The sequence below is a fragment of the Gymnoscopelus microlampas genome, assembly GCF_963454915.1.
Source record: "Gymnoscopelus microlampas genome assembly, chromosome: 7".
Lineage (NCBI taxonomy): Eukaryota > Metazoa > Chordata > Actinopteri > Myctophiformes > Myctophidae > Gymnoscopelus > Gymnoscopelus microlampas.
This window is the reverse complement of record NC_139944.1, coordinates 9,536,932-9,553,026: the sequence shown is the minus strand read 5'-3', so window position 1 is coordinate 9,553,026 and position 16,095 is coordinate 9,536,932. Positions and strand designations below refer to the sequence as shown.

The window sequence follows — 16,095 nt, the reverse complement described above, 5'->3', positions numbered from 1 at the left end:
TGATTGATTGATTGATTGAATATGTTATTAGGCAAAAATGCAAAACAGCACAGTTACATTTAAAATACTTTGTACTTGTGTCGTCGTCTTTCATCTTTACTTGAAGCATTTGTATAGAATGGTAAAACTGTAACAGAGATACAAAATACAATAAATTAAATAGCATTCACAATCTTTCAGTACAATCTTCTTGACACATAAATCACAAATTATACAGAAAACTTACAGACGTGGCCTTCTGAGGGCTTCTGGTCAAAAGAAAGCATACAGTGAGCTCTGCAGTAGCAAACATTTGCTCACACTGAGCTTCAACACACTCAAACCCACCAAGCTGAATCCACTGGCAGACTCATTAGGCTACTCATTGAATGAGTGAGTTGCAAAATCAAAATACGCCAGTAGGTGGCAGACTTCACATGAACACAAGGTTATCACAACTTAAATGTACACTGCTGTATAGAACATATAGCCATGGCACCCTAGGGCCATGACAATTGGTTAAAGACGAGTTTATATTTTAGTAGGCTAGGCTACTATGTGTTCTCTTCAGTGTTGAAAATAACTCCTTTAATATAGACCCCTTAACAGACGACGTCACACTGGTTGCAAGCGTCATAATGGTTGCAAATGAAACCCATTCTGTCAGGTCTCGCTAGGGCGCGCAGCACTAGCCAACACACAAGAGGGGGTTGGGGTGCGTTGAAACCAGCGCACCCCAAAACAACAGGTTGAGAATTGACTGCATTAAACAATCACCTGAGCATCCAGTCTCAATTTTGGTAAACAAATAATTGGTCTATAGCAGGGGTTTTCAACAGGTGGTCCGTGGACCACTGGTGGTCCGTGAAGGTATTGCATGTGGTCCCTGACCATGCATTGAGTAATAAAGGACAGTGAAAGATTTTTATTTTTATTCCACGGAACAGTGCATTAACAACATGGTGACCTATGATGACGCGTCAATGCTGTCAGTTACTGGGAAATCGGAGGTCAAGAAATTCCACAGAAAAGGGAGTTCGAATCTCAAGAAGGGGAAGTGTACCAGATTGCTTATTATTAAGAAATTTGCCCATATAATCACACGTGTCTGCTCACTCATACATAACATACAAATCAGTAAATCAGTTAACATGAGTTTAATGGAAGGTTGGATAAAGTAAGAGAACAGAATAAGGGTTACCGTGGGATAGGAATAGACCACTAGTAGTCCGTGGACCATTGGTTGAGAAACAGTGGGATGTATTAGACATGGGATGCATAGCAAGTGTTAGCAACGCACTAATCTTCATATCCCCACCCAACACAACAGTGGTCCCCAGGTTCATTCTTAGTCAGGGTGGTGGTCCCTGGTTCACAATCAGTTGAAAACCCCTGGTCTATAGGCTTTTGGTCTGGGAGACTTCGCCTCAGAGCCTGGACAGCAGGGGCGCGGCCACTGCGTTCTGATTCAAATCAACAGCCAATGAAGAAAAGGGGGCGGAATCCACATGTAGTGGGTGTTGCATGTAAATAGGAGCGACGGGAAGCAATTTCTCCTTGAGAAATTGCGTCCGCCATTGTTGTGTACTGCATTGTTGTGTACAGCTCTCAGACCGGAAAGAGGCGTGTCCGCTCAGATTCTGAGCGTAAGTTACGTCCCGTCCACAAATACCAGGGCTCTGGCCCAGAAGTTTCCTCGCCCCTCCCGTTTGTATGCGAGAGCTGGCGAAAACTTCTGGGAACTCAGATTAATAGGCTTTATACACAGCAGCCATAGTATCACTTCCTTTACAGGTGTTACCAATGATACTAATGAAGGCTCTGTTCCATTTAGTGTAGCACAGTGGTTCTCAGATTTTTCAATTTCCACGACCCCCATAACTCTGAGAGTGTACAAACATTTGTACATTCTCAGAGTTACACACCCCTTAAGGGGCCATTTGGAAACCACTTAAGGAACCATGAGGGTCCCTGGACCCACATTTTAGACCCACTGGTGAGTGTTTCCAGTGAACCAACATGCACAATATCAGCACCCTGACTCTGTTCGACTAGAATGGAACAGAGCCTTCATTAGCATCATTGGTAACACCTGTTAATGTCTTCACGATATGGCTGCTGTGCATAGAGCCTATATTGGCGTCATTTGTTACTCAAGACAAGAGGAAGTAGCCTACATTACAAGTTATATTACAGGAATGCTTTTGCTACTCACCCCCCTTTCCCCTGTAAAACTCACGTCAACATTTTGCAAGAGGATGCGCATGCTTGAAAAGAACAGAACTTCAAGCTAATAATGCGTCACATCACAGCATGGTGATATCTTGTAGATCTGCTTTTTTTTGCATGTGACATCCTCCGACTATGGTGTATAAATTATAGGCTTAAAGGGCAAGATCACTTTGGTAGAGGTTTGGCTTGTGTAGTTACCTTGCCATGATGTAACTCCAAATCTGGACCAAAATCTAACATAATTGCTCCATTGATTAGAAATTGATAATAAAAAATATGCTCTTTTATCACATAAACAAACACAAACAAAGTTGATTCAGACAATATAGAACATCACCAAACCTAGTGCTGTTTATTTTTATTATTATATAAATATTAACTTCCTGTTCATTTAGACATTTTTAATAGGAAGAAAACCTGGACTGATCCGCAGATCCGTATCCTCAAATAGTAAAATCTGCAGGAAGTTAACATTTTTATTTAAAAAACAAACAGCACTGGGTTTGGTGATGTTCTATATTGTGTTAATCAGCTTTGTTTGCGTTTGTTTATGTGCTAAACGAGTGACTTTTAGAGCTGCTTCACTGTACAATGCAAGTCAAAGAAGAGCATATTTTTAATTATCAATTTCTAATCAATGGAGCAATTATTTTTGATTTCTTGTCCACCTTTGGAGTTACATAATGGCAAGGTAACTACACAACCCAAACCTCTACCAAAGTGGTCTTGCCCCAGCTATATTGTTCCAAAACAAATGGTTTTCAATTGTGTTCAATGAACTGTTATTGAATTAATAACTGTAACTGTAATTACTGCAATCCAAGGTCATTTCGACTATGCGTGCTTCTCATGGTATCACAACACCACTAAGGCCTTAAAAATAAGGCTCCAGACATCCCAAAACAATTAAGGCTACTTCTTGGCCTTAAACATACAACTCATCTAACCCCTGCTCATTTTGCTAGGGTCGGATGGCTCGGGGTTGAGGACAGAGTACGACAACAAAACAAAAAAACTTAAATTAAGTCCACAATCACAAACACCAGAGGTAGTTCCACTGATCATGTCCAACCCAGAAATAGCTGATCAACAAGCTTACAAAGTGACGCATTGTAAGGTTGTAGATCAGCTATTTCTGGTATTTAAAAAACTAAATTGACAAAAAAATTATTAAATGTGTCAGTAATTTCGCTCTATATTTAATGTATTCATACGTTCCAATGTTCAATGCCAAAAACACAATGAAATCGTTAATCGCAATAATTTGTGTGACAATTAATCGTCAACTAAAATTTCTAATCGTGACAGCCCTAGTAGTAGTGTTGTAAAGTAACTAAGTACATCATTTTACTCAAGTACTGTTTTGAGGTACTTTTACTTTAATGGAGTATTTCCAAATGTCAGTACTTTTACTTCTACTCCACTACATCTCAGAGGCAAATATTGTACTTTTACTCCACTACAATTATTTTAACTCTTTAGTTAGTAGTTACTTTGCAGATATAAATCATTATATTAGAAAACATACATTAACCACTTCAGGCCTATTTTATACAGGCTATTTGAAAATAGCCGATCTACAAGCTCACAACGCGTCGCACTGCGACACGTTGTGAGCTCAAACTTTAGTACTTTGGTACTTTAAGTATATTTTGATGCCATTCATTTTACTCATGTAACATTTTGAACACAGGCTTTTTAGATATTGTGGTATTGCTACTTTTACTTAAGTAAAATATCTGAGTACTTCTTCCAGCTCTATGGATTTTCTGAGTCTTGGTGTTTGATGCGTACTGTGAGCCTTCCACCAGCAGGGGGCAGTCACGTACTAAGCGAAACCTACTAGGAAAAAAACTGATAAGAGGAACAGCTATTTTTAGCATCCAGTCCAATGTCAAAGTCAGTGAGCTGTGGCTCCACAGTCTGCCGTAGAATCTCCAGGGCCACTTGGCAAATCTATCAGGCTGTATTATCTTGTTAATATCAAGTGAGTACAAGGAAACAAACAAGTTCACACACAAATGAAAACAGCACCACCTCTGGCCATCCCAGTGAATGCAGTGCTAATGACAAAAGACCAAAAAAAATCATTGTTTTGAGTTGTGGAAGAAATACTCAGATATGTTACTTAAATAAGCAGTGGTGTAAAGTAACTAAGTACATTTACTCAAGTACTGTACTTAAGTACAATTTCGAGGTATTTTTACTTTGCTGGAGTTTTTCCAATGTTCAATACTTTTACTTCTACTCCACTACATCTCAGAGCCAAATATTGTACTTTTACTCCACTACAATTATTTGAAAACTTGAGTCACTAGTTACTTTTCAGATATACATTATTATATTATGAAACATACATTAACCACTTTAGCCCTATTCTATTTGAAAATAGCCGATCTACAAGCTCACAACGCGTCGCGACGCGTTGTGAGCTTGTAGATCTGCTATTTTCAAACATTTTAGTACTTTTACTTTTGGTACTTTAAGTACATTTTGATGCCAATACTTTTGTACTTGTATTCAAGTAACATTTTGAGCACAGGCCTTTTACTTGTAACAGAGTATTTCTACACTGTGGTATTGCTACTTTTACTTGAGTAAAATATCTGAGTACTGTTTCCACCACTGTAAATAAGTCAAAGCAGTAATAGCACATCATAGAAATACTCAACTTAGTAAAAGGCCTGGCCCTGTATTCAAAATCTGACTTCAGTAAATGTACAAAAGTATTGGCCTCAAAACATAGTAACAGTTACAAACTGTATTAAAAAAAATGCTCATCTACAAGCTCACAATGCATCACATCGCGACCCACCCATTGTAAGCTTGTAGATCAACTATTTTCGAATAGCCGAAGTATAAAATAAGGCTTAAGTAGTTGTATGTATAGCCTTTGTTTTGTAATTATAATCTATATCTAAAAAGTAACTAGTACCTAACATTTTCAAATAATTGTAGTGGAGTACAAAGTACATTATTTGCCTCTGAGATGTAGTGGAGTAGAAGTTTAAAGTATGTATATTTTGTGAAATACTCAAGTAAAGTAAATGTACTCATAGTACTGGAGAGGCCACCTGGGAAACAGAAGGTCCCAGGTTCGATTCCTAGCCCCGGATATGTGTTGAGATGTCTTGACCACTAGAACACTAGCACCCCCTATTCTGGGGGAAACAATCAGCAGATATAGCTGATCTACAAGCTCACAACGTGTCACAATAAAGCTATTTGGTGTAGAAGGAAACAAGAGCAGACCAAGTACAGAGCCAAGTCAACCAATGTTTTAAGTGGTTATCGCCTAACCCCCGCCCCATCAGAACCACCTGAGCAGCCGCCAGCTGGGTGACACTGAAAAACTGAATTTACCCCTTTTCCTTTTCCAAGCCTGTTGAGTTGAAGCAAGTCCACATGTCTATATCGCTACTGAAGCGTGTCGTGTCACTGTTCTGAAAAGGGCCTGCAGGCATTTTAAGGGAGAACCTGTTCTGTGTGCATATCAAATGATATGCTTATCTTATACGCACATTACTTGTCAACTGTCAAAATACCAAACCCCTTTCATACACATGACATTATACATTGTCAGCTACGGGTGTGACATGCAATGTGAGCTTGTAGGTGTCAGTGGTGGAAAGTAACTAAGTACATTTACTTAATTACTGTAAAGTACATGCTTTACCTGAGTATTTCCAATTTCTAATACTTTTGCTTCTACTCCACTACATCTCAGATCCAAATATTGTGCTTTTTGAAAACTTTTGATTATCATTATTACAAAACGTACATTACCCACTTCAGCCATACATTTCTGCCATTTGAAAATAGCCGATCTACAAGCTCACAATGTGTCGCATCACGACACATTGTGAGCTTGTAGATCTGCTATTTTCAAAAGATTCGTATACATTTTAAAACTTGAACCGGGATATTCTTCATTATGAGTACTTTTACGTTTGGTACAGTACTTTAAGTAGGCTACCTTTTGATGCCAATACTTTTGGTACTTTGACTCAAGTCAATTTTGAATTCCGGACTTTTACTTGTAACAGAGTATTTCTACAATGCAGTATTGATACTTTTACTTTAAAAAAAAAACATTTGAGTACTTTTTCCACTACTGGTAGATGTGCTATTTTTGTATTCATGAAGGAAAAAATGGTGCCATCTTTTGACAATTTCCGCCTATACTGAGACGCCCAAAATAGAGACACGTGGGTGAGAGTGGTTGCCTTAATCTAGTGGGCTTTCTTGAAGTAAGATCGGCTGTCATAATACTCCAATGTGGAGTCGAAAGTTTGGGTAAAATTTGGATCTGTGCAATGTGCATTGATATTTACAAGGGTGTAATAGCAAAATGCCTAATATATAAATACAATAAACACAGCATTTCAGTTCATATATAGCCTGAGAAATGTAGCATGAATATCCCCTATGGTTTAGTCAGTCTATTAGTGCTTCTTTTATACTGTTTGTGGCTCCAAACTAACAAACAGAAAAGATGTTCTAGTTGGAAAAAGTGCCCCTCGGAGCACAGGTCTCCGCCAGGTCAGGTACATTATTGTGGCCTCCTGGTGGCGCTATAATAGGCCAGTGTGAAAAGGGTGCCATTTCTTCTAAGGCCTTTCACGGCAATCGGACACTGCATTCATGATTTGAGGCATTTTGTTCCAAAACTGTGTTTAGCTAAATTAGACCTGCTGGTGGCACTATAACAGGCCATTGTGAAAAGGCTGGCATTTCTTCCTCGGCCTGGTGGGAATGTGCGTGTAAAATTTCACGGAAAATCACAAGCTGCGTTCATGATTTTGTTCAAAACGGACCAATCCTGCAAATTTTGGAAGCCAACCTTAGTCAATCAGGATGGAATATGGAAAATCGGACGGATCCGTGTTGATCACATGACTATAGAGATACTGTGTACCGATTTGCATGACGTTTGGATACAATCAGTACTAGGAGTAATATAAAAAATCACACCCAGTGTGAAGTGGGCGGTGTGTGGTCATCACAACATGACTCACTTTAAAAAAAGGATAAATTACTTTTTTTAAAGTCCATACTGCTATTCATAGGGCTGCACATGTGTCATGTGTTTCGCTAGCCAATCACAGTCCTGAATTTGCAAAGTCAGCCAATCACATTACAGTTAGTGGTGATGACACTAGCTGTAATGTGATTGGCTGATATGAAAAAAGTATCGATTTGCATTAACAATGGAAGGGTTAGGGGGTACACAAATTATTTGGTCGGTGTCCAAAACTCACTTATAGGGGGCGGCTACACCGCCCCAAAAAATGGGTTTTGCACAAATCGGCCTCCTGGTGGTGCTGTAACAGGCCCATGTGAAAAATCTGGGTCAGAGGTTCTGAATTGGCATCCAGGGAGTGTGTGTGCACAGTTGCGCAGCGACCGGGCCAACGGTGCCGGAGATTAGCTGTGCTCGCGGACAGACCGGACACACGGACGGACAGACAGCGTGCAAAACATACTCTCTCGCCATGCCTTTCGGCCTGGCGGAGACAACGAGCGGTCCTCTTTTGTCAAATTAATGGGAGAGATGAATTCTGCTTGGCTTTAAATAGAAAAATAAACAATATAAATGATGGTGATGTATTATTACATAACGTCTCTCTTGGACGGAAACCTCATAATAGCAGATCGACAAGCTCAAAAGTCAAAACGAGCGCTTCGCGCTGCGTTTTGAGCTTGTAGATCTGCTGTTTTGGATGCTTTTGTGTGACGCTATAGTATGATCATGTGGGGCATTAATTTACGAAAAAAACACAAAAGGTTATAGACTATGGAGATAAGAGGTTTCCGCTATACGATAACCAACCCACACTGGAAGACTCCCACGTTCTCACAACTAATGCTAAGACGTTATTACCCCCCTGAGATAAATACATTCATATTCAGCACCATTGGCTGAAACACTGCTTCACCCAGAGCCTGTGACTCAGCCATAGTTTCCATTGCAGTGGTAGCAGAAGTACCCTTTTTTTCTCCTTCTTTTTTTTTTACTTATAAGTAAGAGTAGCAATCAGTGATGGAAAAAGTACTCCAATGTTTTACTTAAGTAAAAGTATCAATACTGCAATGTAGAAGTAAAAGTCCGGAATTCAAAATTGACTTGAGTAAAAGTACAAAAGTATTGGTATCAAAATGTTTGAAAATAGCAGATCTACAACATGTCGCGACGCAACGCGTTGTAGATCGCTTGAGCTTGTAGATTGGCTATTTTCAAATAGCCTAGGTATGAAATAGGGCTAAAGTGGTTAATGTATGTTTTATAATATAACAATTTATATCTGCAAAGTAACTAGTAACTAAAGTTTTCAAATAATTTAAGTGGAGTAAAAGTACAATATTTACTTGTAACAGAGTATTTCTACATTGCAGTATTGATACTTTTACTTGAGTACTTTTTCCACCACTGAGTGCTGCTATAAGAAGAGGTGGGCTTCTGAAGGTGAACTATAAGGGGGAGGCAGGCGGTAATCATTATAGTGTATGTGTTCTGCAGTCTGCTCAGACTCGCCACACTCTTTGGGGAAGAAGAACATGACCTTCCCCATAAATAGCAAGGGCTGGTGCAAGACCGTCTTGTGAAACTACAATGTCGCCACACAATCGATGAGCTGGCCAGACCAAAGGTCAAGACCCAGGCACGGAATGTCCCCTTCACGGGCAGACATCGTGACCATGGGGGCAGCCAAGGGTCAGAGCTCCAGCCAGTGTTGCCAGTTGGGAAATGCTAAATTATCGTACAGGAGGCTCAGAATGATCGTATTTGAACAAAAACTATGGTACACAGCCAAAAAAAGATAAATCACAGCTGTAAATATGTAATTTCACAAGAAATTGTGTATTTATTGTAAAAAAACACCATTGTTACCTCCTACAAGACAAAAATGAATCACATATGGTGCATGGAATCAGACAACTTCCTAGACCTTACACAAATAAAAGCCTGAAACTGGACTAGACAGACGCGGCCGGTGTTTTTCATGCCTTCAAGTAGTAGTATTTACTGACTTATTTTGAAAAGCCAAACCGGATCCCAAAATCATCAGCCAGGGAATTGAGTAAATTCACACATGTTTCTGATATGGCGAAATGAACGTACATTTGGGCATTATTGATCGTACATCGTACAGAGGGTAAAATTATACAAATAAGATAATTATCATTCATCTGGCAACCGCCTCCAGAAACCTGCCTAAGGTTTTCAACCGTTTTCATGCCAGGGATCCCTAAATTGATAATACATTTGGCCGCGCGGACCCCCATCTGAACTTGTTTCGTGCCAGGGACCCCCAGAACCAAAGATTTGAGTTAAAAATGTTCACTTTAAAAAATACATATATTCAAAGCCTTTTTCAAAAATAGATTTAAAAAATAGTAATGGTTGAAACGATTGTGACGCTATCCAGGGGGTCGACCCCCTGGTACAAACCCCCCCCCCCACACCCCCACACCCCCCCCAAGGACCACTGGTGGTTTTATATCGTGGTATTGCTACCACCACTGCTTACTTTAAAGTCATAGCATGTAACTTTGTCCTGTGTTTACAACCTATACATTTTACCCATAATTTCCCTCTATACCAATGGTTCTCAAACAGGGGTCCGGGGACCACCAGTGGTCCTTGAGAGGGTTCCTGGGGGTCCCCACTTAAATGATAGATATTTAGGAACCAAATGGACCGTATGTGTTTCGTGTCTGTAACTTAAATGTTAAATTAACATTGATTTTACAATATAAATCAGGGTCCCAGAGATAGAAATGATCATTAAATGGGGGTCCGTAGCCTATAATTCATGTCAAACTGGGGTCCTTGAAATTAAAATGTTTGAGAATCACTGTTAGAGCCATAACAGTCTTCTCTTATGGGGGTCCATGGTATATCTTTTCAAATGGGGGTCCGCAGGCTAATAAGTGTCAATTCGGGGGTCCTTGACATGAAAAAGGTTGAAAACCACTGCTCTATACCGCTGGAGTGGTGGTGTTTACCTGCAGAAAACACATTGACCTCTCTCTGGATTTTGGTGTTTTCATTGTTTGTTTTGGTGGCTCAAAAGTGACCACACCAATGTATTTATTATATTTAAAAAATAATATTGATTGTTTTGTTATGTAAACACAGGGCAATTAAAGTTACATACAATGCCTTTAATTCAAACAAATCTGAGTGCTTCTTCCACCAACTGATGTTGGATCTGTCAGTTATGGCACAGCATCAATTCACTGTGATCAATCAAGCAAGCAGAACTAGTGGTAGAGAGAGAGAGAGAGAGAGAGAGAGAGAGAGAGAGAGAGAGAGAGAGAGAGAGAGAGAGAGGAGGAGGGGGAGGAGCATCCATTCAGACAGGCTGACTCTCTCTGCAGCAGCATTGAACTTGCAGAGAGAGAGAGAGAGAGGGGGGGTGAGAGAGAGAGAGAGAGAGAGAGAGAGAGAGAGAGAGAGAGAGAGAGAGAGAGAGAGAGAGAGAGAGAGAGAGAGAGGAGGAGGAGGGGGAGGAGCATCCATTCAGACAGGCTGACTCTCTCTGCAGCAGCATTGAACTTGCAGAGAGAGAGAGAGAGAGAGAGAGAGAGAGAGAGAGAGAGAGAGAGAGAGAGAGACGCAGACAGATAGAAGGGGGGTAGATGTGGACACAGTATGGTGGAAAACAGCACAATGCAACCACCGTTTTGCTGCTGCTGACACCCATAGACAGCCGATCCGTTCCCAATGCGATCCAAAAGGATCCAGTGGATCCAGTGTGTGAGGAGAAGAGGAGATCAGAGCTATATGCTCCCCGGAGCAGAGGGCGGATTTTATTTTGGATCATGCACTCTTTAGCTCGACGTCGTCGGCCGTGAAACACAGACAGACAGCGAAGCAAAGGCTTCACAGATCTGTAGCACGAGAAGCTCCAGCCTTAAGGTCCAATCACTGAAGTTCTGGCACGCACGCACGCACCGCACGCACGCACCCGCACAGCAGAGCAGCGCACGGATCTATTTGATCCTTCATCAAGTATTTCTCTGGCAGACGTAATTAAAGCGCACGCCAGCGTTGCATTATTGTGGCAGAGAGAGAGAGAGAGAGAGAGAGAGAGAGAGAGAGAGAGAGAGAGAGAGAGAGAGAGAGAGAGAGAGAGAGAGAGAGAGAGAGAGAGAGAGACACTTGATCCCTTGGCTGTGGTGGGATCTCAACAATCCATTATATTTTCCAACATGTCATCATCTCATACGAGAGTCAAGAAGGACAAAGAGATCATCGCCGAATATGAGACGCAAGTTAAAGGTTGGTTGGTTGTGTTTTTTTTCGGGGGGGGGGGGGGGGGGGGGGGGGGGTTGATCCGATCTATTCTAGGCGTCATCACATCGCTATTGGGGCTTGTCAGGCTATAGCCTACTATTGCGTAACTTTCTGTCATTGCATAGTGCGTGCATTGCTGCGCGGGTGGGACACGTTCTGCAAAAGCATGTCTTTTGTGGCCAACATGGTGGTGAGAGAGCATTGTCATGAACATTCTTATGGATGTTATTATGCCACTGGTATAGCCTCTACTCAAACGTTTTGCACGTCAAGGACCCCCACGTTGACGTGTATGTTGTAGCCTATGTTGTCATTGGTTCTCAAAGTGGGGTCCGGGGACCCCCAGGGGTCCTTGGGCACGATCCAGGGGGTCCGCAGCGAAAGTCATTTGAACCACTTCTTTATCCATTTGTACGTTGGCTATTCAAAAATAGCAGATCTACAACCTCGCAGCCACACTGAGCTTGTAGATCTGCTATTTTTGGACTAACCTGCTGAAGCAAAGGGTTAAAGTGGTCAAAGCTGATTTGGAGGCTATTGACTCATTTGATAGGGACCTCATGGAACCCTACAAGGACGCCTGGGGGTCCCCGGACCACTCATTGAGAACCACTGCTTTATGCCATTCTTCCCTGTCGATCAATAGGAGTTGATATATATATAGTCGCTAGTAACACCCCAGCATCGATTTAAAAGTAAAACAATAGGAAAACAGATAATTAGCCTACAGTACATTTACTAAGGTGTTATAACTTGTAGTATTGACCCATTAGAATTAGCAGGGATGATTTGTGTCTAGAGCCAATTGGCCTTGTTAGTTAGCCAAATATATGGAGGTCGAGGCTTTCATAATTTGTTTCAAAGTGAAGGTTTTATTATTGGAAAATACAGTTGCCAATTGCACACATGAACAATAACATAACATAACATAACAGATTGGACAGTCATGTCACCAGACAGTCATGCACCGAAGGCTATCATACATAATACATATCTAGAGATTTATTAGATATGTAAGTGTGTTGTAAGGCCACAACTCATGCAATAATCAGTCTATTATTTCTGTAGCTGAAGCAGGTGGTCTGCAACTATCAATTACTAGATTTTCAGGCCACTATGCGGCCTTCAAACCTAGTCCTATGTTAAGAGCAATGGTCACCACAAGTATGGCCATTTGAAGTGTTGAACACTGCTATAACACTGCTGCCGAGCAGCGATGCACTTGCAGCACCCAGGTCCACTGGCATACCTGTGCGACCTTGCGTTTGGGAGGTAGGGGTCTACGACCACTTCCTGGGAACACCGGAAGTGAACAGATCCACTTCCGGGTTGCACCATTGAACGCCACACTCCTCAGAAAGTGTGTGGGTGAAGATTCAAGGCAAACCCGTAAGTGGTAATTTTTTAATGAAATTGGAAGTCTGTGGGACCACCCACCAAGTTTGGAGCCTGTATTATGCTGGGAACTGGAGTTTTGGTTTAAACCCTAGTCAATAGGAAAGAAAATGGGGACGGGGCTTCAACAATTACAGCCCATCCCGTAAGACCACTTACCAATTTTGAAGCATTTAGCATGCTGGGAACTGGAGTTATGGTTGTTTAAAGCCCAGCCAATAATACACAGAGGGGGCGGGGCTTAAGCAATTACAGCCCGTCCCAATTGGCCGTCTAAGAGCACCCACCAAGTTTGGGGCGTTTAGCATGCTGGGAACTTATGGCTGTTTAAAGCCCAGCCAATAGGAACACAGATGGAGGGCGGGGAAATGGTGTGGCTATTCTGATGGTAGACCCCTGACCAGTGTTGGTGCCAAGTGTTGGTGCCAAGTTTGGTGCGGATCGTAGCAACGGTGCGCCTCGCAGGTCCGCATGTTACGTTTGCGACGTCCACCCACCGCCGACCCACCGTCGGTTGACCCTCTCTGCAATTTTGATATAGGATAGGATATGAAAATGTCTTAGTGATTTTTCTATTGATTACTTTTTCGATAAACCGAATAATGGAGAATATTCTTTTTTTATAAAAAAAAAAAACTATACATCAACAAATCTATTAGGCCTACACTTACTTTGTTGCACACATGTGTCGTGCAAGATAGTGAAAATATCAGATCTACAAGCACCCAATGTCTCGTGATGCAACACGTTGTGAACTTGTAGATCTGCAAAGTCACTATTTTGATTTCGTTTTTTACTTCACGTATAATGACAATATGACATGCCCAAAATAGGGATAGGATCATGTAGATTTAAAATAATGTATTATTAACAATTATCAGTTATTTTATACAGTAGATGATTAGTTCTATTAACTGTTGCAATCCTAAACTGTAGGCATCATGCATGCTTCAAATCAAATCAAATCAATTAAAGGAGCACTTCACAAATTTTCAACCTTATCTTCATATAATTGGTCCTCACTGATGCTCATTATAAGATAGCACCATTTCTGTCTACTCACTCTGTGTCTCAGAGGAGGGCTGTGGACACGATTTTATATGAATGCAAGAACAATGGCTTCTATTTCAGCATGCTAACTTTCCAGGAAGAGAAAGGCTGTAGTTTAGCTTGGAATCCCCATTAATCATGTCACTGGTAGGCAGGTTTCCGAACTGTCCACAGTCCACCAATGAGACGCAGAGTTAGTAGACGTAAATTGTTCCATCTTATAACGAGCATTAGTGAGGAACAATTATAGGAAGATAAGGTTGAAAATTGGTGAAGTGCTCCTTTAACGCTAAATTCCAAGACAGAACAGACAAAGTGTCATTCCTGGATGCAAATGCACAGTGGAGAAGGTCACAGAGCAGTTGAGAAAAGCCATCCATACATAATGCATGTGGTCAGTATGAATTATGAACCATGAAAGCATTTTACTGTACTGTCTGCTGCTAAATATGTGACTAGAAGAAGCAGCACCCAGCGGTGGAAGAACATATACAGTACGTACAGTACTAAAATGTACTTACAGTGCCAAAGTAAAAGTATCCTCAAATCTTTAAAAAAAAAGGTATTTTTTTAAAATAACCAATCTACCGTATACCAAGTACAGTATAACATAGGGCTTAAGTGGTTAATGTATGTTTTGTAATAATTTAAATCTGCAAAGTAACTAACTAACTACAATATTTACCTCTAGTAGAATGTTCAAAAATGTGAAATACTCAAGTAAAGTAAAGGTCCCCAAAAAAATGTGAAAGTGACTTTCTACCTCTGGCAGCACCCATTGACAGAGGAATGACATTATAGGAAGTGACATGGTGGAATGCTGCCACGGGTTAGGGGGTCCATCCTACTTTTAGAGACGACGTGTTCACCTTTCTTCTATTTCATGCAGGCTTTCTGCTTAATGCGTCTCACTCCCCCCCCCACCCCCCCCCACCCCCCCCCCATCTGGCCTTATGTAAAAGCCACAAGACCTGATTTCATGGACAGGTCGGGCTTGAACAGACGGCTTTTGAATTGTCAAGGACCACCCGTTTTGTTATGTGTTAGGCCACAGGCCCACATTTGATACCATTCTTTATCTTAATCTACACCGGTGCCAATTTTTCGAAGTGATCCTGGGCGCTACACTCCCCCCACCAGCCTAGGGAGCCCAGGGCCGAGCTCATGCCTCCTTCAATGCATGAGAGCCAAGTCAGCCAACTGACCTTCTTGTTGTCACCTGACAGGGGGGGGAGTTTCCCCGGTAGGACGTAGCGCGTGGAAGGAACACGTTATTCCAACCAGTTCCCTTCCCCTCCATCAGGCGGGGAGGGAGGCGTTCTTTATCTTAATCTACAGCGGTGCCAATTTTTCTAAGTGACCCTGGGCGCTACACTCCCCCCACCAACCTAGGCAGCCGAGCTCAGAGCCGCTGTCATGGCGGACGGGGAGGCGGTATAGCGACCAGGATTTCGACATGTTTTTTTTTAGGGTATTAACTACCCTAGGAGACACAGGGAGAACATGCAAACTCCACACAGACTAGGCCCTTTCGCCAACCCCACTGTAGGGTTAATTTAACTCTGAGAGTGTAGAAATGGATTCAAATGGACCCGAACGGGTCCATTTGAATCCATTTGAGTCCATTTCTACACTCTCAGAGTGCAGTGCGGTGCGGTCTAGCCAACACCAACTCGGTACTCCTGAATCGCTGCCTTCCACTTCCACAACCTCCTGTCTAGCATCAGGGTCTTGAGGGTCGGCGGTGTTGTTAGCTCCGCTGTCGCGTCGCAGTGCATCTGCGTAGTTCGCGCACCCTCTTTCCTTTCCTGGCTTGTGCCCTGGGTTGGGTCTCCCACAACAGTGTATAGTTTGTTTGCCACCAGTTAGTTAGTGCCCTGCCAGCCTTCATCCTTCTCTCTCTGACCGTGTCTGTGACCCGTGGCAGGTCCCCGTAGACATGGTCCACTTTTCCGTCGTGGTCCTCTCATGTGACACCTAGGGCCATTGGTAGTGCTCTTGTGTAGACGGCGCCATCCAGGGCCCTTTCCTGTTGTGCTGTGAGGATCCGTGTCTCGGCCCCATACAGCAGTACTGACTCCACTGTAGCTACGAACAGCCGCCTCTTGAGGTCTTCTCCCAGAGGGTCTACTTGG

General features: G+C 42.1%; 1 protein-coding gene and 1 long non-coding RNA gene across 7 annotated transcripts in view; one reads left to right on the top strand and one right to left on the bottom strand.

Moving 5' to 3' along the window:
- The window catches only part of LOC311049673, a 388,479-nt gene that overhangs the window by 23,537 nt on the left and 348,847 nt on the right, over window positions 1–16,095 (bottom strand). The gene's annotated exons all lie outside the window — the stretch shown is intronic.
- The window catches only part of LOC311049647 (SLIT-ROBO Rho GTPase-activating protein 3-like), a 108,200-nt gene continuing 102,889 nt past the window's right edge, over window positions 10,785–16,095 (top strand). For all 6 annotated transcript variants that reach the window (XM_084063396.1, XM_084063395.1, XM_084063394.1 and 3 more), the window contains exon 1: window positions 10,785–11,500. In XM_084063396.1, coding sequence (XP_083919522.1) covers window positions 11,431–11,500 — 70 coding nt within the window. In that variant the 5' untranslated portion in view covers window positions 10,785–11,430. The remainder of the gene's footprint in view (window positions 11,501–16,095) is intronic.